General features: G+C 45.1%; 1 protein-coding gene across 1 annotated transcript in view; it reads right to left on the bottom strand.

The window, feature by feature from the left end:
- The window catches only part of Ascc1 (activating signal cointegrator 1 complex subunit 1), an 84,337-nt gene that overhangs the window by 57,058 nt on the left and 495 nt on the right, over positions 1 to 26,784 (bottom strand). The window contains exons 2-5 of the mRNA XM_051153097.1: positions 25,159 to 25,300; positions 22,924 to 23,023; positions 18,119 to 18,216; positions 16,392 to 16,570 (exon numbers count right to left, since the gene is read on the bottom strand). Coding sequence (XP_051009054.1) covers positions 16,392 to 16,570; positions 18,119 to 18,216; positions 22,924 to 23,023; positions 25,159 to 25,267 — 486 coding nt within the window. The 5' untranslated portion in view covers positions 25,268 to 25,300. The remainder of the gene's footprint in view (positions 1 to 16,391; positions 16,571 to 18,118; positions 18,217 to 22,923; positions 23,024 to 25,158; positions 25,301 to 26,784) is intronic.

The following is a 26,784-nucleotide window of genomic DNA, read 5'->3' as shown; positions in this document are numbered from 1 at the left end:
TAGGTGTTAATGGAGCCTGAGCTATTTTTGTATCTGATGAAGGAGTTTTATTATTCTACCTATCAACCCAAATTGCCTCATGTAAAGGAGGTAATTTTAAGGAACAAACAACTTTAAACAGGGAGTGGCAGCATCGCCTGAAATGCCAGCACTCTGTTCAGATGCTGAGGCGAGAGGACCGTGAGCTTAAGGTCAGCCTGGGCTACATAGTAAAACTGTCTCAAAGGAAAAGCAAGCATCATCTTTAAACTGTCAGGGCAAACTAAGAGCAGGGCATGCCATCCCAAGTGCCCCAGCCCAGGGTGACACCTGCTATATTAGGAAAGGCATACGATGCCCCCTATGTGACTCCAGTATGCACAGCTCCACCACAAACACAACTGGGGACTGTGTCCCTAGCAACAAGCCAGGCATTTCCTACAAACACTTGCCACTCCAACTCCAAGGGAGGTGGACACAGGAGGACTGCTGACATTTGCTGACTTCTAGCCTAGCAAAGATTCCAGCCCCAGGCTCAGGAAGAGATCCTGTCGCAGAGCAGCAGGCAGAGAAGGATGCAAAGGGACACCTGACACCCTCCTTTGGACGTCACATGTTCATGCACATGTGCACCCACAGATACTGATATGCACACACAAATAAATAAATAAAAGTGAATCTTCAAAAGAACTTAGAGAAAAATGTCATTAAATAGGCAAAAGACAGATACTACACACACACACACACACACACACACACACACACACACATTTAATGATGTGCAGTTTCACTCACTGAGAAAAAGAGGAACAGTGTGAAGAGGTAAGACCCACTCCTGACCACCCCCATACCCCCACTTCCAGGGCCTACATCCCACCACTGTCATTGCCATGACCGAAGGAAAAGCCAAAGAGGATGTTAGAGGAAAAACGTCAAGGTGAGGACAATCTGCAGGTCCTAGCTCCCCCAAACCAGAACCGAGCCTGAAAACCCCCAGTACAGAATGAGAGAAGGCACTCAGAGGGAAAGAGGGAAGAGCGGATGCTGGCAAGATAGGAACAGCCTGCAGACAATGAAGATGCCAAAGCAGGCCAGAACCAGAGGGATGGAGGTGCCAGAAAACCGTGTGTGTGTGTGTGTGTGTGTGTGTGTGTTAAGTGAGAGAGAACGTGTACATCTGACTATTTTTGTCAAGTTTTATAAAAACGCATACTTTCGTTTTACTTTTTTAAAGCTATGTTGTTCGCACACACAACAGTTAGCTATATTTGGGGAAAGGAGCACATGTCACTAACAGAATGCCTCCCAGATGGACTGTTGGCTTTCAGACTTCCTGTTGGCTCCCAGGAGAAGGCTTCCCCATCCCTACACATGAAGCCACCTAGCAGACACCTTGTGAGAAGGAACTTCCAATTTGCTTTTTTATGTCGTCCAACCCATCTCCACTCCTTTAAAACTGAGACACTGTGGGACTAGATCGCCCAGAGCTGATTTGGCCAGGTGGTCTGAACTTGCAGTGACATCACTGAGAAGGTGTCCCTCCATGAAACAGTGCTTGTTTCCTGGACTTTTGGGCTACACATCACTGAAGTCATAATCATCTCAAGAAAGGCTGCTACACAACGTCCCTGAAGGATCTAACTTTCCCTATTCAGAGCATCAGATAATGAAATAAAACAGCAGATTTCATCCAGTGGCTTCCTGATTTTCACAGTCCATGCTATATAAACTGAGGACATGACCATTCCATGGTATGATTAAGGGAAAGGGGTTTTCTTTTCTTTTTTTATTTTTTGACAGCTCTGCTTTTATTTAATTTTTAACTTTGTATTGATTCTTTGTGAATGTCACATCATGTACCCCAATCCCAGTCATCTCGCCATGCCTTTGTATCCACCCTCCACCTTTGCAACGCCCCCGAAAGAAAATAAGAAAAAAAATTTTTTTTAATTAAAAAGCATCTAATTGTGGAAGCTGTAGTGTGTCACAGTGTGTCCCTCAGTAAATCCTGTTGCCCACACTGCAGGGCTTCAGACCTGGACAAGCAGCTGAAGTGCCTTTTCAACCAAGGCAGACCTGACCTCCAGGCTCTCCCAGCATCCCTCAGTCCCTACCTGCTGCAGGTCATGGCTGGAAAACCTTGCCTCTATCCTGAACTCTTCTTCACTATATAATCTAGACATTTTGGTCCCCCTGCCTTCCTCCTTTCTGCATTTCCCCTCTCCTTTCTGCACTTCCTCTACCCTCCACCCCCGTGCAAGTACAAAAGCCAGTGAAGTGTTCCCAATAAACCAGCATTTATATACTCTGTCTTGAATTAGCTCACTTCAGCACCTCCAGCATGTTTATCACACAACTCCTCACTTGCAAATGTTTACTGCAATGAGTCATTGGTCTGGTTGGAGGCCTCTGGCTTCTGCTACACAATCAACACTGAATCCTCACAGAGACTCCTTGTGAACATCCTATTGTTGCCCTGTGTCATGGAGATCCTGTAGCTTTGGATCTGTAGGACCAGCCCCTTCATGCACTCTAGCAGTTCACAGATGAGGTAGATGTTGGGATGGGCCAGCTCAAAGCCCTGGATCTGGGCCTGGGTGGTAGCTGAGTTGATCTCCCTTACACATACCACCAAGGCAAGCTCTCCACTACTGCCTCAGCTAGCTCACCAAAATGCCACAGCAGTCAAGGGGCAGGGCCAGCTCTCCTGCTCTCATGCCCTCAGGGCCATCTCATCCTCACCTTACCCACAAGGGACAGCCAGCTCTACTGTGCTGCCCAGGAGAGGTGCAGGGCCCACTTTCTTGAGTGCTGCAGTCGATGAGGGAGGGACCAACTCTCCTGTCTGCCACAGATGGCTAGGGGTAGGGGTGGGGGAGATCTCAGAGGCAACTAGAAGAGTGCACAACAGAGAGAGAAAGTACTGAACATGACCAGCAGACTGGTCCTGGCTAGGGCTATCTGTAAGAGGAGAGAACATCAGGGGATAGAGAATAGAGAAGGCACAGTGAGAGAAACATAAGCACAGAACAGAGAAAGTTTAGGGTTGGGGAGGAGGGGAGAGGAGCTAGCTCTGTAATGTATGACAGATTCTTGTGATGTGGAGGGAGCCTGGAGGCCAGCATGCACTTTGATATGCTCACAGGTGCCATAGATAGCCATATGTCCTTTTTGCCAGAGGTGAGGGAAATGACTCTTTTTTGGTAGATAAGAACATTTTCACAAGTTCCTGAAGAATGCTGGCTTTTATTCAACAGCCAGAAATCCTCCTATGGTCTAGGTTGAGTTTCAGGAATTGGAGCTTCCTTTGGACTGTCTGCCCATGTGCTGAAAAACCCTGATTGCATATGAAAAGGAAGACACAGTTTGACTTGGGGAGAAAAAAAAAAAAAAAAAGGCAAGATCCAAAGTCAGAGGGCTGCCTTCAGGAGAAGGGGAACCTGAGGAGAAAGTCGGAGCTCTGGCAGCAGGAGGGTCAGGCCTGGTGGCAACAGAGGCAGCAAGTGCAGGGGCAGCAGCACAGGGGAGGCAGAGACAAAGGCAGCAGCAACAGCTGCAGCAAGAGCCTGCCCCCCAACCTCTCAGCTTTCTCTCCTCTCCGTTCCAGCAGCAGACCCTATCTCCAGAGCACCAGTGTTGTACTTAAAGCAAATGTGAGAGTTAAAACTGTGAGGTCAGGAGCACTGAGGAAGGGTAGAAAGAGTCAAGTTAAATAGATACAAGGACTGGGCTTTGTTAAGCTAGTCTCCATGGGGACTGGAGAGATGGCTCAGAGGTTAAGAACACTGTCTGCTCCTGAGTTCAATTCCCAGCAACCACATGGTGGCTCACAACCATCTATAATGAGATCTGGTGCCTCTTCTAGAGTGCAGGTGTGTACATAATAAATAAATCTTTAAAAAAAAAAAAAAAGCTAGTCTCAGTGGCCTCTGAACCAGTTCCTACCACGGCCTAGCCTACCTGCCCCAGAGGAGGGAAGACACCAGTGTCCTTTCCCTTTTCCCCCAGTAAATGGCTCAACTTTATGAGTAGCTTCACCCTTTTGAACATTCCTGCATCTAGCTGTAACAGATTGAATTCTAAGTACTGGCTGCACTAAGGCTGAGACCACTCTAGGCTGCATAAGGAGAGGAAGAGTGAAGTCAGGACACAAGACGCAGCCCTTGCCCATTGTACTCTGTTTCTGCCTACTAGCCTGCTAAAAACAAACCCTGCCTAAAGAGGGAACCCGTGCCTACAGGCCTGACCCCAGGGTCAGAGGGCAGAGCTGGAGCTTCTCCTCCCCTGGGGAAGCCTCTGTTTATCCATACAGTCACTCCTTTCTTCCATCTGTGAAGAGGGCGGGAGGGAACACTTAGACAGTAGCTTGGGTGGGAGTGAGTGGTACTTATGGTTGTTTTTCATTGCAAGTACCTCTCAGCACTGTTGATGGAGATGATGAGGATGATGATCCCCCCACCCCAGCAGTATCAGACTGATTTCCATGGAGACAGGGTACTGAGTCCCAGGAGACGAGAACTGCCACCATGGGGATCCTTCAGCCACAGAGAGCCTCTGCCCCCAGCTGGCTGCAGCACCATTGGTTTCCTATACTGCCACCCAACTCTGGCTATATCAATGTGTCTTGCAGACTCTCAGATCATTAAAGATGAATACATTTTATAAAGTAAGAAAAATAAACGCTAATGAAAACTACACTGAATACCACTTCTCATCTATCAACCGACAGTCCAAAAGCCTGACAGGCCATGCGCAATATAGACTGGGCATATTGCTAGTAGAAATGAAAAACTGTCCTATGATCCCAGCACTTAGGGGCAAAGACTGAAGAATTGGGAGTTCAATGTCAGCCAGGTTAGCCCTGTCTCAAAGAAAAAAAAAAAGTTATAGACAGGAGGAGTCATCCTCCTCCCCGTCCTATGTCAAAGTGCTCACTCCCATTGGAGAAGGGGCCTCAAAGCAGATAAAGTGAACTCACGTCATTAAGTGGAGCTCTAATATTACATAACAGTTATCTTTACACAAAGATGATAATAATAATAATAATAATAATAATAATAATAATAATAAAAAATAATGCCAGGAATTCCTGTGCCCTGTGAGGACCCAGAAAGTCATCTGCCAGTCTCAAGCCTGCTAGTACCAGAGTCTTCATCTTCTAGATTCTAGAACCATGAGAAAATAAAGTTTTCTGAACTAAGCAGAGTGACACACCCAATGTCCTTCTCTAGATATGGAGACTGAAGATGTATTTCTAACAATATAAACTACTGTGTATGAGTTTGGTCACTAAAGCATTATTGCAAGATACCTAGATGTTCAGGGTGAAAGCTACATGTGAACATATTAAACAACAATGGGTGATTTTCCAGAATGTATTATTGAATTAAGTGAAAAGCAAAATGCAGAAGAATGTATTTACTTTGCTACCATTTGTACTAGAAAAGAATAGAAGATCATACACATAAAAGTGCTGGGGAGTAGTGGTGCACACCTTTAATCCCAGCACTAGGGAGGCAAGGGCAGGTGGATCTCTGTGAGTTTGAGGGCAGCCTGGTCTACAGAGCAAGTTCCAGGACAGTCATCTCTACATAGAGAAACACTGTCTGGAGCGGGGGGAAGTGCCTTTAACTCAGTTGGTAAAGTGCCTGCCTGCCACACACAAAGGCCTGGGTCTGAACCCTAGCACCATTTGAATCACAATATTTGCCCATAATTCCAATACTCACAAGTAGATGCAGGAGAATCAGAAGTTCAAGGTCATCCTCGACTATTTAGCAAGTTCAACATCAGTCTGGGCTACATGAGACCTTGTCTCCAACAACAACAACACACAAAGAGATCTTGTCTCCAACTCCAACAACAACAAACACACGCACATGTGCGCGAGCACACACACACACACATACCTCTTTAAAAATAAAGAACAAATAAACTAGCAAACAATAGAACTAGTTGCCTACAAAGGACAACGAATACACAAAAGAAATAACAAGTGTGCACATGTTTGGTTTGGTTTGGTTTGGTTTTGAGACAGGGTCTCACTATGAGCCCTGCTGGCCTGGAACTCACTATGTAGAGCAGGCTGAACTCATCAAGATCTACCTGCCTCTACCTTCCAAATGCTGGACCTCAGGCGTGCACCACCACACCTGGCATGATTCTTTATATAGGTTTGCCTTTTGGATGTATGCTAATGGTATACATATTAAAAAAGAAAGCCGGGTGTGGCGGCACACACTTTTAATCCTAGCACTCCAGAGGCCGAGGCAGGCGGATTGCTATGAGTTCAAGGCCAGCCTGGTCTACAAAGTGAGTCCAGGACAGCCAAGGCTACACAGAGAAACCCTGTCTTGAAAAACCAAAAAATAAATAAATTACTTAATTAATTAGTTAATTAATTAACAAGGATTTAAAAGGAAAGGAAAAAAATTAAAGACAGAGATGAACTAAACAGCCCCCAACACAGCACGGGTATAGCTCAGCAATAAAGTGTGTCCTTCACATGCACAAAACCGGGGAGGGAGGGAATAATGGGAGGATACAAGGGATGGGATAACCATTGAGATGTAACAAGAATAAATTAATAAAACAAAATAAAATTAAATAAAAAAAAAAGCACAAAACCATAGTTTTTATCACAACAACACATACTGGTGTGTGTGTGTGTGTGTGTGTGTGTGTGTGTGTGTGTGTGTGTGTGTGTGAAATGAACATCAAGTTCACACTAACAAATACATGTTTGATTTTTTAAATTACAGTTTTGGGTGAGTTTGGACAAAGATTTGCAAACAAACCCTGAGTTATCTTTTCTCTTGTCTTTTTATTTGAGACAGGGTTTCATGGTATACCCCAGGTTGCCTGAGACTATGCAGGCAGCATTTAGCAGTGTTGCTGTTGTGACCCATACCCCCACCCTCCCTCTGTCAAGCCTACAAGGAAGGGAAAGTCTACCATGGACTGATACCTCTGAAATAGCCCAAAGAAACCCTTTCCCTTCTTATTCCTTTCTTTTAAAAATTATTTATTTGTTTATTATTTAAATTATCACACTGTGTATGCACACACGTGCACACATATTCAAGCCACAACACACATATGGGGGGGTGTCAGTGGGCAATTTTGGGGAATCAGTTATCTTTTCCACCATGTGGGTTCCAAGGACTGAACTCAGGTCATCAGGCTCGCCAGCAAGTGCCCTCACTAACTGAGCCGTCTCAATAGCCCCCAACACAGCAAGTGCCCTCACCAACTGAGCCGTCTCAATAGCCCCCAACACAGCAAGTGCCCTCACCAACTGAGCCATCTCAACAGCCCCCAACACAGCAAGTGCCCTCACCAACTGAGCCGTCTCAACAGCCCCCAACACATTGTTCCTGTCAACTGTTTTGTCACAGGAACAGAAGCGTCAGCTAGCCCACCTTACCCTAACCTTACGAGACTACCACTCTTATCAGCTTGGTTTACTTGCCAAGGAAAGGCTGAACACTGGGAAACTAAATGTATGAAGCATAACAGAACATAGAAGAATAAAATAGCTCAAGGTTACATGACCTCAAGTCTTGAGGACATTTTAAATTGTGAGGTCAGCCTGTCTTTAAATCTACTGGAAATTCATAAGTAACCTTACTGGGAAGTCTTTAATAAGAAGAGAAACACTCAATTTTACCCTGCTTAGAACTGCCACCTACCTAAATAAATATAAATAAATAAAAATAAAGCAGCCATGTCTCTTACAGAATTGCCTAAATTTAACATAAGATCAGGCAATCTTTAAGACAACAGTATAAATCTCTAGGGCCACTGTTTCTCCCTGCTCGGAATACACACTCCTGCCTCAAGCCTGTTTGTTGAAACAAATCAAGACCAACATCAAGTTCTTTACTCCAGGGCTTAATTATGCTGGGCCTTGCTCCAAGTCTGCCATTACTTGGAGCTGGAACTGCTCTGTTCCATTAGGTTGGCCACCCAGGCTGGCGCCTGAAAATTCTAATGCTATTGACCTTCCACCCAGGAGAGGCAAGCCAAGGGTGAAGTGACATAAAGTTGCCGGGCAGTTCTGTCTGGATGAAAACAAGCATGTTTCTTTATGGCAAAGTCACATCTCTGAGGCTGTCTCTGCATGTTAAACATGGTCTCACAAAATGAATGTAAAGCAAGCTCCATCAGAGAACTGTACTTAAGCCTGAACCAGAGTTCAGAGCCCCCAGTGCACAGCGTTAACTCTGCACCAAACTGCTGCTTGTAGCCTACCACTGGCAATCACACCATCATCTCAGGGTTCCATCCTAGGGACTGAACTTAAGGTCTCTCACATGCTAGGTGAACAAGTGTTCTACCCCTGGACTACATGCCTGCCCTTTCTTCTGAGACAGAATCTTGCTAAGTTACTTTGGTGCCTTTTACTCCATAGGTAGCCCAGCTAGGCCCTGCCTCTGCCATCCTCCTGCTTTAGCACCCCAAGCAGCTCAGATGACAGGTGGGTAGCATCACACCCTCAAGCCCCACCTCATGTCCGGTCTAGGACCCCAGGAAATGCTGCACTGTATCTCTAACACTGGCCCACAGAGAGCGCAGAGGGTTAGCCGACCGTGGAGCATTCCTTCTGCTTTCTTAACACTCACGGAAACAAGCCAAGCAGAGGGGACCTTGCACAGGTGCACCTGCCAGAGTGCCTGCAGGCAGGCAGATAGGGAGCCTCTCCTCAGACTCAAACCTACAAGGCCATGCTCACTACAGGATGACTAAGAAACAGACTCTGAAGAATCTGATCACTGTGTTCTGCCTTGAGAGCAGACACTGACTACCAGGGACAAAAATATAATCATCCCATTACAGAATACATCTATCATCTTTTAGCAGCTCCAAGAGTTACAAAAGCTTGCGCCTTAATCTGGAAATACTGTCCCAGGTTCCAATTCCACTCGGTTACCAACCCACTGTTGCTAGACAAGTCACTTCACTTTTCTTGGCTGCAGTTTCCTCTTCTATGAAATTGCCTACCTTGCCTCTAAGTCAAAGGTCATATAAATTATTTCGCACAAAGCCCATGATATGGACCTGCTAAGCAAACAGGCGTCTGTGAAGGACTCCCCAGTTTAGTTCCTGACAGTCTATGCAGACAAAAAGGACGTAAGCGAGGAGGCCTGTCCTTCTGCTCATTATGTTTTTATTATTTCATGGCGAAATCCCATCGAAGCACTTCAAGGCAAATGATACCAACTTTGTTAGCATATGAAGGTGTTCAAAAAAAGCAGAGCGGTGAGAGTGTTAGGCTTTGCAACTAAACATGCTAGGCTCAAGTTCTCACTCTGTAGCTGGCAGTGCTGTGTCCCTGAGCTGCGCTGAAACCAGCTCATCATGTGTAAAACAGACAACACCTCTGTGTCGGGTCCATTCTGGAGACAACATGAAGTGTATATGAAGTCTGTGCACACAGCAGCGGGGCCTCCTCCTGCTTTTTACCCGGCTGAGCATCGGTAGGCAAACCGTCTCAATGTTCCCTGTTGGAGCGGCTCTGGGAACTAAATTAGACTCTGCTGAGTCATTCCCATTATCCCTTTAAAATGTCCAGGGAAACTGACTTCCATTTGAGAGCCTCTGTGTGTTATTGATGAAATATCTTGTTAAGTTGTACACACTGATTCTTCTGGTTTATAAATTCTCTCTATTCAGACAGGAGGAGGAAGTAGAGCGGTTCTTAATAAGAAAGAGCAGTGGAGAATCAGCCTTCACACACCAGAGAGAAAAGCTTTCCCATGCACTGTTTAGATTCTCATCCACTAACCAGAAGAACCTCTCCCTTCCTAAGGGAGGAACCCACTTAGCTTCTGTGAGAGCCGTGACAGACAAGCTTATGTTCCTCAAAGCTTAAGTGCGCCTCCCAAAGCTGCTTAAAAGCATTAGTGAGAAATGCTTCCAGAACGACACATTGATTCTCAAAGACAGACGCTGATGACTCCACCTTCAGTGACTCTGCAACCTAACTGGTCCAAGGAGGCATACACACACACTGCAGCTCAGCAGCGCTGGGAATGGAACCCAGTGCCTCATGAACACTAGGTGAGTGCTCTACCAATGAACTATTCCCCCAGCCCCTCAGCAGCCACCTGACACTTGCCTTCCCCTCACTCTACTCTCTAACCCACAGGACTATTGTGAGTCCTGTTTGATGTAATAATGTTTAATGACATGGCTGGCCACCTGACCTCATTCAGCAGTCTCTGTGCCTCGGTCTGCTCTAAAGTGAAGTGGTTTTACTCATCCTACAACAATGTGACTCCATTACTATTACTATCTCCACTTCAGAGAAAGCCTCTGAAACATCCCTGGATAAGTCCTCCCAAATATGCCAGGACCCCTAGCCTACTTCGAGAGGCTGTGTTAACATGCTCCTAGCGGGCACTGAACTCTCATGCTAAAGGCATCTGCCACGGCACCCTCACCAGTATTTTCTACAGTGCTAAATCCACCACACCAGTTTTTGACAGGACATATGCAAATTAAGATTCTTCAGAACCTGGAGGCTATTGACCTGTTCACCCCGAACCCCTATACATCACTCCTGCCTACCCACTTTTCAGTATCAAGAATCTTTATCCTCCCTTGAACACCTCGAGTGCACCATGTCCTCTCCAGGTTGGCCTGGCTGAAATCCCTGCCCTGCCTTTGAGACCCTATGTGTCACTGACCTTAGCAAGCCTTCTCTGAGCCCTACAGAATCTCTGGGTGCCCGCTGTACTGCTCCAATAGCTCTTCCTTTATGATACTCTTTCTACCCCTCCGCTCACAGTAGGGTGTGGAATCTTTTTGTTTGTTTGTTTTTTGTTTTTCGAGACAGGGTTTCTCCATGCAGCCTTAGCTGTCCTAGACTCACTTTGTAGACCAGGCTGGCCTTGAACTCACAGAGGCCTGCCTCTGCCTCCCAAGTGCTGGGATTAAAGGAGTGCGCCACGAGGCCTGGCTGGGTGTGGTATCTTTAAGGAAAGAGTTCACTATTGATATAAAATACAGATTTCCTATGTGTTAGGCCTGGCCAGCATGTGGTAGGCATTTAATAAATTATCCAAACTGAGCCTGTTCGTAACTACTGCCTTCTATCCAAATGGTAAAATATGAGAGTCGGACAAGCGCCTCCCTTTTCTTAACATGAAAACTCAAGACTTGCAACCAGACTATCTTCATTCTAAATCATTCCATAAGGTAACTACAATTTTCCAATTGTCCTAATATATAAAGAATTCTAAGGTATATGTTAAAGTTTGTATATAATTTTCTTCTGCAGTGAATCATCCTACTAGGGAAAAAAAAAAAAAATAACTCTAACTGGGGAGGTTGTAGGAGAATGCAGACCCAAGCGCCGTTTCATGCCAGTGTCGGCTTCCCACAGTACAGAAAATCGTGTCTCTGCAGCTATGACCAATTCAGGTGCTCTAGGCAGCCTGCGAAGTCCCTGGCCGCTGCTGCACACAGTCCATACGCCTTCAGAACGCTCCAGCACACAGTTTTGAATTACTGTTTCTCATTACCGATGTGCTTTTGACCAGCCCCTGCTGTGAGATAAAGTGGAATTATAGCGGTGTTGCCAGCTACAGATGATTGAGAGATGCACAGGGTTGTAATATACCTCTTTTTTTTTTTTTTAACTAATTTTTTTTTTGTAATATACTTCTTGAACCTGAGGACAGGAACACATTTATGAATCACAGTGTGGGCAAGGAAAGACTTAAAAAATAAGGTGCCATTTACCTGCAGATCACAGAGATGACTGTGAGCAGCTGAGTCCCACATTAAACACTTGGGCTTAGGGAGCTGCCGTACCAGGAAAATGGCGGTAATGTCTAGAGTCAGATAACACTCTTATGTAACTGACGGATGCAAAAGAGGGTGATTTCAGGAAACACTTGGCTAGAAGTAAATTTCGTTTCCTTGGAGAGTGAAGGGTGAGGTCAAGGACAAGCATGCTATCTAAGAAAGAGACAGAAGAGCCACTTGTTTTAAAAGAAGCAGCAGCAGGACAGGCGATAAAAGGACAGGACAGGGAGGGTAGAGAGATGGCTCAGAGGTTAAGAGCACAGTCTGCTCTTCCAAAGGTCCCGAGTTCAATTCCCAGCAACCACATGGTGGCTTACAACCACCTGTAATGAGATCTGGTGCCTTCTTGTGGTGGGCAGGCACACATGTGGGCATAATACTATATAAATAATAAATAAATCTTAAAAAAAAAAGGACAGGACAGGGCTTCTGAAGCCCAGTGTGGTGGCACATGCCCATAATCCCAACACGTGGAAGGCAGTGACAAAAAGATCACAAGTTCATGATTATCCTCTGATGTATCTCAAGTTCAAGACCAGCCTGAGCGGAGACCCTTAAAGTATGAATATATTTGGAAACAGATTGTCTACTGAAATAATTATGATAAAAATTAAGTCATACGGATGGACTCTAAGCTAATGTCTGGAGCCCATGTAAGAGATTAGGAGACAGAAACACACACAGGGAAGTCCGTACAGAAGATGGCCATTTGCAAACCACGGAGATTGGTCCTGAGAAACTAATCCCACCAACTGACTTAGATTTCTAGGCTCCAGAGTTGCAAGAAAATGAACTGGTGTGTGTGAGCCCTGCAGGCGTCAGCACTTTGTTATTGCAGCCCTCCACACTAATCTACAAATGTGAGCGTGACAATGTCAACAAGCAAAATCCAATCACTTCCATGTAACAGCAATGGGCAGCTGAAAACTGAAACAAGCACAGAGAGAAAACAGTAATTTTAAAAAAGGCTATTTACAGGCCAGGCGTGATGGTACACGCCTTTAATCCCAGCACTCGGGAGGCAGAGGCAGGTGGATCGCTGTGAGTTCAAGGCCAGCCTGGTCCACAAAGTGAGTCCAAGACAGCCAAGGCTACACAGAGAAACCTTGTCTCAGAAAAAAAAAAAAAAAAAGGCTATTTACAATACCACCTTAAACAGGTTAATTTAAAAGGATAATTTTAATATAAGTAGAAAATTAATGCCAGGCATGGTAGTTCACTCCTGCAATGAAGCACTTGGGAGGCTGAAGCAGGAGGATCGCTTCAAATTTGAGGCTAGTCTGGGTTATACAGTGAGCAGGCCAGCCTGGGCTACGAACAAGACAAGAAAGAAAGGGAGAGAGGGAGGGACTTCACTTTCCTTTGTTTTATTATGTTTTTAACTTTGTGTTGCTTTTTTGTGAATTTCACATCGTGTACTCCAATCCCACTTCTCTCCTCATCCCTTTGCACTTTCCCTCTGTCCTTGTAGCCTCCTCCCCAAATAGAAAAAAACTCACTGTGGAAGCTATAGTATCACAGCGTGTCCCACAGTACACCCTTTTGTCCACACTTCTTTGCTTGCAAATGTTCATTGCAATGAGTAATTGGTCTGGGGCAAGGCCTCTGGCTTCTGCTGCACTATAAATACTGGATCCTCACCAGGACTCCTCTAAAGTACCCTGTTTTCCTGCAGCTTTGGATCTGTAGGACAGTTCAAAGACCTGTGAAAAGGTAACTTTTATTCTCCTGGCTCAGTTGTCTTGGAGGGCTTACTGCCTCCTTCTGCTAACCTAGGCCTAGTCCTGGAAGCTTCTAGCCTCTGTACAATCTAACCTAGGCCTAGAACGTTTTCAGCCTCTGAGACTCACTGCTTAATAAACTCACCCTTTCTTGTTCTCTGGGGCTGGCTGGCCCAACTTAGCTGTTCTGGCTCAAACTCTTCTCCCAGCTGAGTTATTTAATCTGGCTTCTCTCTTGGCCCAGCACTGTTCTGCTTGGCCTCAAATTAACTCAGCAATCTGCTCTAATCTTCTGGCTTCTTCTCATTCTGTGGCTCGGTCGGTATTTATCTTGAGTTCTCTTCCCAGATTTAAGGTAATGAAAAGTAAATAAATAAAAGTGGCAGGATTGGGGACAGGAGACAGGACTGTGGCTTTAGCTAGGAACTAAGTGCTTGTCTTCAAACTTTTAAGTAGACCATCCATATTAAAAAAAAATCTTTCATGACGGGCTTGTTGGCACGTCTTTAATCCCAGCACTCAGGAGGCAGAGGCAGGCGGATCGCTATGAGTTCAAGGCCAGCCTGGTCTACAAAGTGAGTCTAGGACAGCCAAGGCTACACAGAGAGACCCTGTCTTGAAAAACCAAACAAACAAACAACAAACAAACAAACAAAACAAAACAAAAACTCAAGGCTCAGAAAACAAAAATAAAGAAAAGAGGAGAAAGATTCAAAGGGCCAAAGGGCCAGGGGCTGGAAAGATGGCTCAGCATTAGTAGCGTTGGCTGTTCTTACAGAGGGCTCAAGTTCAGTTCCCAGCACCCATATAGTGGCTCACAGTGCCCAACATCACCAATTCCAGGGGACCCACTCCCCTCTTCTGGCCTCCACAGGCACTGTGCACATAGTGCACTTAGATACAGGCGAAACACTGGCATACATAAAATTTAAAATAGGTGGTAAATCTTTTAAAAGGAAAGAGATGGGTCCAGAGGCAAACAGCATCTCTGTACATAAATATGTAGTGCACTCATTAGCTCACAACAGCTGTGGCTGCTTGCAAAAGACTAGCAGAAGACGAAGGCAGGGGACGGTCCAGCAGAGAGGGAGCAGAGACGCTACTGGAGCTGAAAGCTGCCACGAAGGGAGAGCCGGTTTTCTTTAGGGATATGGTCTCCTGGTAAGTCAAGCATGCTCCATTCCTAGTCCCCTGCCCCCTCCCTCTCGTGTGTGTGTGTGTGTGTGTGTGTGTGTGTGTGTGTGTGTGTGTGTGTATGGAAGGGAGGGAGAGAAGTCATGTGAAATCCGTTATTTCACTTTAGTCAGGACTGCTGTAATTTCACAGCTAATCAAGCTTTTTGTCCCATGACAATACACACAATAGAACACTGTTCCAGAGAAACCAGAATATAAAATCATATATATAGCATCTTGGTCTGTTCTTTCATTTGTTTGGTTGGTTGTTTTTAAGACAAGGTCTCACTGAGTAATTCCAGCTTGCCTCAAACTCAAGCTCCTCCTGCTTTCGGCACCCTGAGTGTGCTACACACGTGGTAGGAGAGGAAGCACGGGGCCTGTAACCGTGCCTTTACTGTTTGCTTCCTAATCTTTGTTGTTTTCATTTTCTTTAAAGCCTATTTATCCCAGACTGAATTTGAACTCCAGATGCTCACCTTGGAATGCTTGGATTGCAGGTGTGCACAACCATGCCTAGCTAACGTCTGTTTACCTGTTATTCTAGTCACAGAATTTCACCACTCCGTGACCATTTTAAAGGTTGGTTTATTTTATGTTTTATGTTGTATGAGTGTGTGCACACTGCAGGCGTACCTGGTGCCCACAGAGGCCAGAAGAGGACAGAGCATCCCCTGAAGCTAGAGTTCCAGGCAGCTCTGAAGCGCCATGCAAGTGCTGGGAACTGAACCCAGGTCCTCTGGAAGGGCAGTGAGTGCTCTTAACAGTGAGCCACCTCTCCAGCCCCACAATTGTATACACAAATTTATCTTTATCATGGTACTAACCCCAAATGAGCCACAGCTGCCTGAAGACAGAGGACCGGCAGATAATGGTACTTCTTTTGTTCTGCTACCCAAAGGGCACGGTATCCAATTCTATACACGTAGGAACATGCACAGTAGGAACATGCTAGATGTGGTGGTACACATCTGTAATTCCAGCACTTGGGAGGTGCTGGCAGGAGGAGCCGGAGTTCAAAGTCAGCCTCAGCTACATAGCAACTGCAGCCCCAGGAGAGCAACATTCTTTTCTGGTCTCCACAGACACCAGGCAACACATGGCACACAGACATACATGTGTAGGCAAAACTCACATAGAAACAAAATAAAAATGACTGAAAATTAGAAAGAATAGAGGGATGAGGAGATGGTTCAGTAGGTAAAGTGCTCACTGCACAAGCAAAAGGACCCGATTTCAGATTCCCAGCACCCACATAAAAGCCGGGTGCTATGATGGACACCTCTGTCTTCAGCACGGGATAGAGGGGTCATGGGGCAGAGACAGGAGAACCTCAGGGGCTAACATGAACCCCTGGCCTCCGCATAGGCGGGTGCACCCACACACATTCACACCATGTAGGAACATGCTCCATATTATATGTAAAAACATATGGGCAGATATGTCTATATTCCTGTTTGAATTATGAACCATTTCTTACTTTTTTTTTGTTTTTGGTGTTTGTTTTTTTGTTTGTTTGTTTTTCAAGACAGAGTTTCTGTATGTATTCTTGACTATCCTGGTCTCACTTTGTAGTCCAGGATGGCCTCAAACTCACAGAGATCCATCTGCCTCTGCCATACCTGGCCCATTTCTTACTTTAAAAAAAAAAAAGTTTTTATTTATTTTATTTATTTATTTATTTATTTTTCCCCCTGCTTACCTTGGAGCACTTCTCCAGCACTTCCTCCTGGAACTTCATAAATCTCTCCTGGACTTCAGCTTCATTGAGGAAGAAGGAAAGGAAGTGAGTGAAGGGCTGCCTCCTTCTGAACGTGTGCAGGAGAACATCAATCCGAGTTCGGGCTGAAACCACACCGTTCCGATGCTGACCGGTGATCACTGCAAGCAAAGGGCGGAAAACATTAACAGGTTCAGGAGCCCACAAATACCTGACCGGCAGACGCCATCCAATACTATCATCTCTAGGGATCTGAAAGGGTTCTGAACATGGGAGTGAAGCTGAGCGGGGAATGGTGCCAAGGCAAAGGAAACTGCTAGTGAATTCAATCTAAACAATGAATTTGCAAGTAACTATTCAGGGCTGGGGAGGTGGCTTGGTCGGTAAAGCGCTGGCAGCACAAGCACTGAGACCTGAGTTTGGATCCCCAGAACCCACATAAAAACTGAGTATGGAGAGCACATTCATAATTCCAGGGCTAGGGGGCGGGGAGAGAGGGGGTCCTGGGGACTTGCTGGCCAGCCAGGCTAGCCAAATCAGCAAGCTCCAGGTTCAGTGGGAGAGCAGAATAAACAAACAGATAAATAAGATGGGACCATCTGAAGAAGAAAGACGCTTGAAATCAACCTCTGGCTTCTACACCACACACACGTGAGCGAGCGTGCGCGCGCGCACACACACACACACACACACACACAAACACACACACGACAAGTAACTTAGCCACAAGTGGTAGCACATGCCTCCAATCCCAGCACTTGGGAAATGGAGACAGATGAATAAAGAGTTCAAGACCAGACTTATTTACATAGTAAATTTAAGGCTAACCTGAGCTATATGACACCCTATCTAAAAAAAGAGGGATTTGGGAGTGAGCAGTGAGGTGGGTCAATGGATAAAGGTACTTACTATTGTCAAGCCTGACAGCCTGAGATCAATCCTCGGGACCCACACACAGGATGGGGAGAACCAACCCCTGTAGACTGGCCTCTGACCTCCATGTCTGTTGGGGGTTGGTCTGGTGCTATGTATCTGTTAGTTACTGGCCCAAGATCTGGCTACACCCCAGATGAGCACATTCTCATGTACACCAAGTAATGCTGTGTAACTTTGACCCCAATTATCCCTGAGTGGCTAATAAAGTTGTGGATAGCATGGACTGGGCAGAAGGTAGGCAGAGCTAAAGTTTATGGGCTTGGGAGACGCAGGAGGAGGAGGAGGAGGAAGAGAGAGGAGGTGTAGGAGAGGACAGGTCACCATGGGTGAGAAGTGTCAACTAGAAGCACGTGGCCGAGAAGAGCTTGTTCTGAAGATTGGAGTGCTGGAGAGAAGAAGCTCAAATGGACAACATGTGCAGGTATTTTGCAGGATTTTGGCTGGGGAATAGACAAGATAGCTCAGAGGGTTAAGTTCTACCCAGGCCCAGAGTGTTAAAGTTATTAAAAACCTAACAGGGTTCTGTGTCTGGTATTTATATAACAGTGAGTTAAGGAATAACCACTGTATTAATAATCATATGAATCAATATTAAATAGTAATAATCATTCTACATGTGTCATGACACTATGTACTCACACACAGATACAGACACACCCACAATAAATGAATGCATTTAAAATAATTTAAAGGTTAGGTATGTTTCTGTACATCTGTGAAAATAAATAACTAAAGAAAAATAAGTATAAACATAACTTTTGTCCAAGTCTTACCAATTTCTCCTTCTTGACCAGGTTTAGGAATGCTAATAGATGTTTTAGTCTCCATTTCTATTTTCTTCTTGGTATCTCCTCTCTTTCCAACTATGTGCCTATAATACAAAATATAAAAATAAAAATACATGTTTAAGTTCCATTATGACCAGAGACACTCCCTAACAGAGAAACATTTCAGTAAAAGTACAATATTAACAGAGAAAACCACGAGTCTCTAAGCTTTAGAGAACATGCTCCCTTTACTCATGGGCAAAATGATGCCGCCACTGCTTCAATGTGTAAACTGGAGATCTGTGCCCGGGACCTGCCTCCTTCTCAGACCAGACTCAAAACCTGGGTCTGCAGTGCAGTCAGAGAATCAGACATAGTCTCAAATAGTGCTTTCAGCTACCAATGGATCGACGGTTAGAAGCAGAACTTTGACCACTTTAGAGAACAAATTAACTCTAAGTTCATCTCAGTGGAACTCTCCTTGATTGTTTAAATAAGGGTGTCTTAATTACTGTTCTTCTGCTGTGAAGAGACACTATGACCCAGGCAACTTATAAAAGAAAGCATTGAATGGGGCCTTGCTCAAAGTTGCAGAGGGTTAGTCCATGACCACCATGGTGTGGAACATGGCAGCAGGCCGGCATGGCACTGTCAGCAGTAGCTGAGGGCTCACATCTTATCCACCTATGAAGCAGAGAGTGCGTGAAATGGGCCTGGTGTGGGGTTTTGAAATCTCATAGCCCACCCTGAGTGACGCACCTCCTCCAACAAGGCCACGCCTCCCAATCTTTCCTAAATAATCCACCAACTGGGAACCAAACATTCAAATATATGAGTCTATGGGGACCATTCTCATTTAAAACTCCACAAAGGGTAAAGAGCCTAGACAAGAGGTCAGGAGTTACCATTCAGGTGGTTGTAATGCACTAAAAGAGCCATCCTTGCTGAGATCTGGGGTCAGTATTTAGGAAGATCAATAGTTCAAGAATAGCCCAGGATACACACACACACACACACACACACACACACACACACACACACACAGAGAGAGAGAGAGACAGAGACAGAGACAGAGACAAAGAGACCTTGTCTCAAAAACAGGAAGAAGAAAATAAAGAGGGAACAGGAAGTAAACATGACCCTTAAGTTAAGCACAGCACATACTCGTGTTTTCTTTGGGAAATTTCACCAAAGATATATTATAATACTATATAATATAATATTATACGCATTATTACTGTGTGTGTTTGTACGTGTGGAGGTTCTGAAATACTAAAAGTCCGATGATTCCCAGCAACCAGAGTGGAGGCGACTTCCAAACTCCCCCTGCAGACTGGACAGACTCGTGACAAGCCCTGCCCTTCCCTCCCAGCTTTCACCTGCCATTCACTACTACTGTCGTTCACTATGGACTCCTTGCCTGGGCTTCGCATAAATAACACTGGCAATCAAGGTTATCGTCTGGAACCCACCATGTTAGAAGTGCTAGTGTGGATGAGTCTGCTGGGTCCCAGGGGAGAAGTTTCAGAGTCTATAAAGCACTGAGAGACCATCACAGGATGGTGAAGTTAATGGAAAGACCTTCCTGCCATCAACAGAATTTCAACCTCTATGATTTCAATTACAAACTTAATACCACAGCTGACGATGGCTAAAATGATTCTTTTAAGGAAGTGTTCAGGAATTGGACCTGGGGCCTCACATACACTGTACTGCTGGAGCTAGCTCCTAGCCCTTAGTCAACTGTCTTTACATGGAATAACAACACCTAACTATTTCCGCTAAGATCTACTGTAGTGGGCCAGTTTTTTCCCAACAACGAGATGTTTGGCTGGGGATACAGCTCATTGGTAGAGCACTTATCCAACAATGTGGAAAAAGGCTCTGGGTTGTATCCCAAGCACTGCAAAATCTTGACTCAAATAAGCCTACAGAAATGAAATAGGAAAGCTCCCAGCAGGTATGTGGTACACTGCTGAAAGCTTAGCAGTTGGGAGACTGAGGCAGGCAACCTACAAGTTCCAGGCCAGCCAGGGCTATATGGAGACCCTATTAGAAGAGGAAGGGGATGGAGACAGGAAAGAAAGAAAAGGGGGGGGGTGGGGGGGGTCCCTCAGTGAATATTATTTACTAATTAAGACTTAGTAGGACCCAGGTGTGATGGCGCACATCTGTAATCCCAGCACTCTGGGAGGCAGAGGCAGGTGGATCGCTGTGAGTTCGAGGCCAGCCTGGTCTACAAAGGGAGTCCAGGACAGCCAAGGCTACACAGAGAAACCCTGTCTCAAAAAAAGGCTTAGTAGGACCACATCTAATTTATCATCCATGTTCATCAGGAATACAAGCACTTAGAGTCTACAGAACGCAAAATGTCCTCATTAGAATTAGACATCAAAGGAATTTTGACACACCTTGGCAGTAGCACTTAAGTACATTAAGACAAGTTACAGTTTTTTTTTTTTCCCAGAAAACTGAGCCATGTCATTCTGAAATCACGTCTACTAGGAGGAAATGTCAGCCTAGCCTAGGAAGGAAGTGAGCTGTCAGCGTTAGCTTTGGTTTCCCCTTTGGCTACATTCAAGGAGAATTTTGTCCACAACAGGCATTTCAGAATGTTCTCAAAGATGGTGAAAAGGAAACTACTGGGCTTCGAATGCATTTGATTCAGTGTTTGTAGCTCTCCCCACAAGCGGACCTAACTCATCTGGTATAACAGAAAAACAGCAATGACTGATGGACTTTTAAGACCAGCTGTTCTCCCCAGGTAAGCCCCAAAGAAGCCGCTCAGCTGCTGACAGCATCCTACTAGCAGCTAGTGTGAGGGAGCATGCACACAAGCACGTGCTGAAGGGACCAAGGCTACAGTAGTCTTGGTAAGCACTAAGGACTGCTGGAACAGACACATGCCTGCCTTCAAGAATCTTCCTGTCTGTGGAGGGGGCATCAAGCAGCACACAGGTAAATACAAACACAGACTATAAGTGCTACAAACGTAAGTAGATCCACACACAGCAGGATAGTCAGGGATTGGCAAGGATGACTGGGATCAGAGCAAACTTCTCTAGGAAGGAGAATTTAGCTAGGTAGGAAAGGAGAAAGGCTGAGTAAAAGGCACACCACACACATGAGCTCTAAGGCTGGAAAACCCAGAGCACATATGAGAAACTGGAAAGATGAGGTGGGTGTCCTAACCCTAGGCTCAAGGCAGAGAAAGGGTAACATAAGCTGCAGAGCAGACAGATAGACAGACAGTGGAGTGGGGAGGGGATGCAGTGGGGGGGGGGAGAGCAGAATCAGCTGAGGCATGTTCATAATTTTGGCCACTGCTTTAATGAACTAGAATTCTATCTCCAGTAGAAAACCACTGACAGTATTTTAAAAACAGTAATAGTGTGTACGTATGTATAACTAAGTGCATATGTGGGTACGCCTGCCACAGCACGTCACATGGAAGTCAGAGAAAAGCTCTGTGATGTCAGTTCCCACCATCCACCTCTACAAATGATCCAGGATGGAGGTCAGGTTGCCAGGCTTTCATGGAAAGTGCCTTAACCAGCTAAGCCATTTCACCAGCTGCCACAGATGGATTTTAAGCACAAGTGGTAAAATAATCAGATTTTCCTTTTAAAAAGATCATTCCTTCAAAAAAACAAAACAAAACAAAACAAAAACACGCAAAAAAACAAAGCACAAAACAAAAAAAAGCCGGCTGGAGTGACACGCGTCTTTAATCCCAGCAACTCGAGGGGCAGAGGCAGGCGGATCTCTGTGAGTTTGTGGCCAGCCTGGTCTACAAAGTGAGTCCCAGTGGCCAGGGCTACAAGAGAAACCCTATCTCAAAAAACAAAACAAACAAATGATCGTTCCAAGCCTGGAGAAGTGATACACATCTGTAATCTCAGTCAATGGGAGGCTGAGGCAGGAGGATCAAGAGCTTAAGAGTTCCATGTCAGCCTTAATGATAAAGAAACATCATGTCTCAAAAAAAAATTTTTTTTTTAAGGGGAGGCAGGGAGAGATGGCTCAGTGATCAAAAGCACTGACTGCTCTTTTAGGGGATCTGGTTTACATTCCTAGCACTCACATGGTGACTAAGAACCCTCTGTAACTCCAGTCCATGGAATACAGTGACCTCTTCTGGCCTCCACAGGCACTGCATCCACATGATGCATAGACATGCAACTGATAGAAAAACAAATCTCAAGAAAAAAAAAATTGTTCTTAAATCATAGCACTTTTAATTTGAGGGGCTAAAAAGAGAACAAGAATTCAGAGAGACTATTGAGGGCTATTTTAAGAAATCCAGAGAGGGGCTGAAGAGATGGCTCAGTGAATAGGAGTACTTGCTGCTCTTGCACAGGACCCAGGTTCAGTGCCCACTATAGGCAACAGGCACCTCACAACTACCTGCTAGCTCCAGTTCCCAAGAACTCACCAAACTCCTCTATCCTCCTTGGGCACCAGACACTTAGGTAGTGTACACACATACATGGAAGCATTCACACATACACAATAAATAAATATTTTTTAAAAAGAAAGCTGTAGAAAAGAAAGGGGTAGCAGTGAAGATGAATGGTAGACTCAAAGGACATTTAAAAGTAAAAGTCAACAGGATGTGGCAATAAACACAGAGTGATTACATTAATCTGTAATCAGTTCTTTGACATTCCAGGACACAGACTGCTAGACTCTTATCATCCGCAGTAATCAAGCATCACAGTAAATGTGACAGACTCAAGAGGCGGCTTCCTGCTGAGCTTCCTGGAACTGCCATCCCCTGAAGCTGATGGGGCACTCGCTCACTCACTCACTTGTAGAGCAGGCTAGGGGCGCTGACAGTGGCCCGGAATCCTTGAGGGGTCTGCTCCACCTCATAGGCATCGCACGGCTCATCAGAGTAGTCCATGGAGTCTGCAAAGAAACCGTAACATCTCTGAATGCCGCTGCTCAAAGGGAAGCAGCCCCCTCCTCAGCTGCCAACCACTCTCGGGGTTTAAGGAGGCTAGAATAGGTACAAAGCGCAGCCCGACTATTGCTTTAGTAACCCTAGTGTGCTCACAGGAGAAACAAAGAATAAAAAGAACACGGTGGTTATGTTAAATCCTTCAGTCTTAGAAGCTTGGGAAAGCAGAATATACATACCATATATTTAGCTGTTTTCTCTGAGAAGGTTAAGGTACCTAAACAATGCTTTACTATTATTCTGTTGAGGCGAAGGTCACACAACATAAACTCACTCTTTTAAAGTCCAGAAATCATTCCTTTAGTATTATGGCACAAAATTACTTCAACAAATTATTAATAAATAAGAATGGTAGTCGGGCGTGGTGGCGCACGCCTTTAATCCCAGCACTCGGGAGGCAGAGGCAGGTGGATCGCGCTGTGAGTTCGAGGCCAGCCTGGTCTACAAAGCGAGTCTAGGACAGCCAAGACTACACAGAGAAACCCTGTCTCAAAAAACAAAAAACAAAAAAAGAAAAGAAAAGAAAGAATGATACTGGCGGGTGGGGGGTGGGGGGGGGGGGAGAAGAGAGAGCGAGAGAGTAAGGAGTTCCAAGCTCAAGGCTGACTGAAGACAGCAAAAAAGATCACAGGGGAAAGTGACCCCCAAGGTTTTTGAGGGTTTTTGTTTGTTTGTTTTCAAGACAGGGTTTCTCCGTGTATACTTGGTTGCCTGGACTCACTTTGTAGACCAAGCTGGCCTCGAACTCACAGTGATCCACCTGCCTCTGACTCCCGAGTGCTAGGATTAAAAGTGTGTGCCACCACACCCAGTGTGACCCCCAAGGTTTAAGGCTCAGTGGAAACCCTTAGGAACCAGAAAGGAAAAGTTGCACAGAATGTGAAAGGCCCCGTTTATGCACTGGTTCTAATCTCATGGTCATTACCCTGAAAATACTTATAAACAACCCCACCTATTAAGTTTATTTACAAAATTACCATATGTTTAGATAAAATTAGTTGTGTCTTTTGAACTATCAACACATGACTATAAAGAAGAAAAAAATATAATAACAACAGTTAACATTTTCTGACACTGGACTAAATCCTTCACATTTTTTTTTAAAGATTTATTTATTTATTATGTATCCAGTGCTCTGCCTGCAATGTACACCTGCAAGACAGAAGAGGGCATCAGACCCTATCACAGATGGTAGTTAGCTACCATGTGGCTGCTGGGAATTGAACTCAGGACCTCTGGAAGAGCAGTCAGCGCTCTTAACCTCTGAGCCATCTCTCCAGCCCCTCATATGTTTATTTCAATAATTCGTACTCTTAGCCAGGCATGGTGGTGCACACCTTTTAATCTCAGGCACGGTGGTACACACCATAATCCCAGCACTCAGGGAGGCAAAGTCAGGCGGATCTCTGAGAGTTTGAGGCCAGCCTGGTCTACAGACTGAGTCTAGGGCAGCCAAGGATACACAGAGAAATCCTGTCTTGAAAAACAAAACAAGGGCTGGAGAGATGGCTCAGTGGTTTGGGACCTGCTCTTCCAGAGGTCCCAAATTCAATTCCCAGCAACTACATCGTGGCTCACAACCATCTATAATGAGATCTGGTGCCATCTTCTGGCATGCAGGTGTATGCGCAGGCAGAACACTACATACACAATAATAAATAAATAAATCTTTAAAAGAAAAGAAAAAAAACGGAAAACAAAACACAATTGCTCCACATGGGGCCTCAGCAGTTTAGAGCCAGTATTGCACTTGTAGGTGTCCTGAGTTCATATGCCACCACTCACACTGGGTGGCTCACAACCACCTGTAAGTCCAGCTCCAGGAGAGCCAATACTCTCATCAGGCTTCTTTGGATACCCATGATCCCATGTACGTACGTACATACATACATACATACGCGCGCACACACACACACATAGGCACGCACACACATAGGCACGTACACCTTTAAAAATGACGTGCCACCAAGAATGCCTCATTTGCAGCGTTGTCAGGACAAAGCTGAACTGAACAGCAGCCAATTGTCCCTACAGTACAAAGAACATTTTACTTCTCTTCTGACCGAAGAGCAACTAAGATTACCTTGATAGAAACTCTCCTCTTCTTCATGTTGGTAATTTTTTTCCTGGATGGGATTCTTTCTATAGTTCCGTCCATCAATTGTTATAAGCTGTGGGCGTAAAACGTCCATGACACTTGTTCCAAATGATATTCCAGTACAATCCTGAAAATGAAATCCTTTTATTTTATTTATTTATTTATTTATTTATTTTGGGTTTTGAGATAGGGTTTCTCTGTGTAGCCTTGGCTGTCCTGGACTCCCTTTATAGATCAGGCTGGCCTTGAACTCACAGTGATCCACCTGCCTCTGCCTCCCAAGTGCTGGGAGATTAAAGGCGTGTGCCACCACACCCGGCTTTTTTTGTTTGTTTGTTTAATTAGAGATGAAAACTTAGGTCAGCAAAGGTAAAGGCACTTGCTCCCCAAGGCTTATGACCCACATGGTGAAAGGACAAAACGTGACTCCTGCAGGTGTCCTCTGACCTACACACGCAGGCAGGAAGCACAGGCACAGACTAGATAAATAAATAAACATTAAAATTTTAACTAAAAACACTCCTTTTTTTTTTTTTAATACGGACCATTATATAGGCCTGAAAGGGCATAACTGGGCAGCAGTTTACAGTACATCCTAAGCAAACACAGTGTCGCTCTGCACTGGCCTGCCACTGTCTGTGGGTAAGCGCTTTTAGGTCAAGGTCTGCATTTTCTACCATCCCACTACACTTTCTGACTCACTCTAGACAGCAGTTTGTAATCTATGTATCCGCCCTCCAATGAGGTGACTAAGAGGCATTCGTGTAAATAGCCTGCATGTGACTTTAACCTAAAGGGGTGCAGTCTTGATATTTACCTAACCACGTGCAGAGTGCTTCACTCTTTCTATCCAATATGATAATACAGTGAGGACTCAAGTCATACAATATCCATGGAAGAGGGCTAAGTACTTTTAAAGGTGCTAGAAATACATACCTATCAGAAAGCACAACTAAAATAGGACTTACTAACATAGTTCTCGGTCCCGTTACTAACACACAGTAGGCACATTACTGAGAAGGAAGTTTCTGGTGGCCACTGCCCAGCAAACTGTGCATCGCTTACTGAGAAAAGTGACGCTTCTAGTCACCGCTTGAATCAATAGTTAGGAAGTAAAGGCTCCTTATAAACTAATCCATGCTCCCATCACAGATGGCTGGGTCGTCAAGCCCACGTACTTAAAAACTTGCTAAGAAAACCTAACAATCCCTTCTAAATAAATGCTTGGCCCAACCCTCTGCCAAGTCGCTAATCCCTTGCGGTCTGCACAGAACCCAGGAGAGGGTTTGTTTTGAGAACACAGAAAGGCAACGTCGATGCACGTATCAACAGTCTTATGACACGACACCCTGGCGTGCTATTCCTTTAGCATCCCTTCCTCACTTCAAAAAACAAGTTCTGTACAAAAGCAGTCTTTATAAAGTTTGGTTCCTGAGCACGAAGTGGCTGTGGTGCACACTCCTCTACCTTTCAAGGATGAAAACGGACTAGCTCGGTGTCACGGAGGTTTGGAGGGGTTCTTTCGTGCAATTATCGCGGGAGACAAAGTCCTAAATCATAAACGCAAACAAAGAACCCCTTACTCCAGAGGAAGGAACCAGAAAACACCAC

Source organism: Acomys russatus, chromosome 11, assembly GCF_903995435.1.
Source record: "Acomys russatus chromosome 11, mAcoRus1.1, whole genome shotgun sequence".
Lineage (NCBI taxonomy): Eukaryota > Metazoa > Chordata > Mammalia > Rodentia > Muridae > Acomys > Acomys russatus.
The sequence above is the reverse complement of the archived record's forward strand: the minus strand, read 5'-3'. Positions and strand labels throughout refer to the sequence as shown.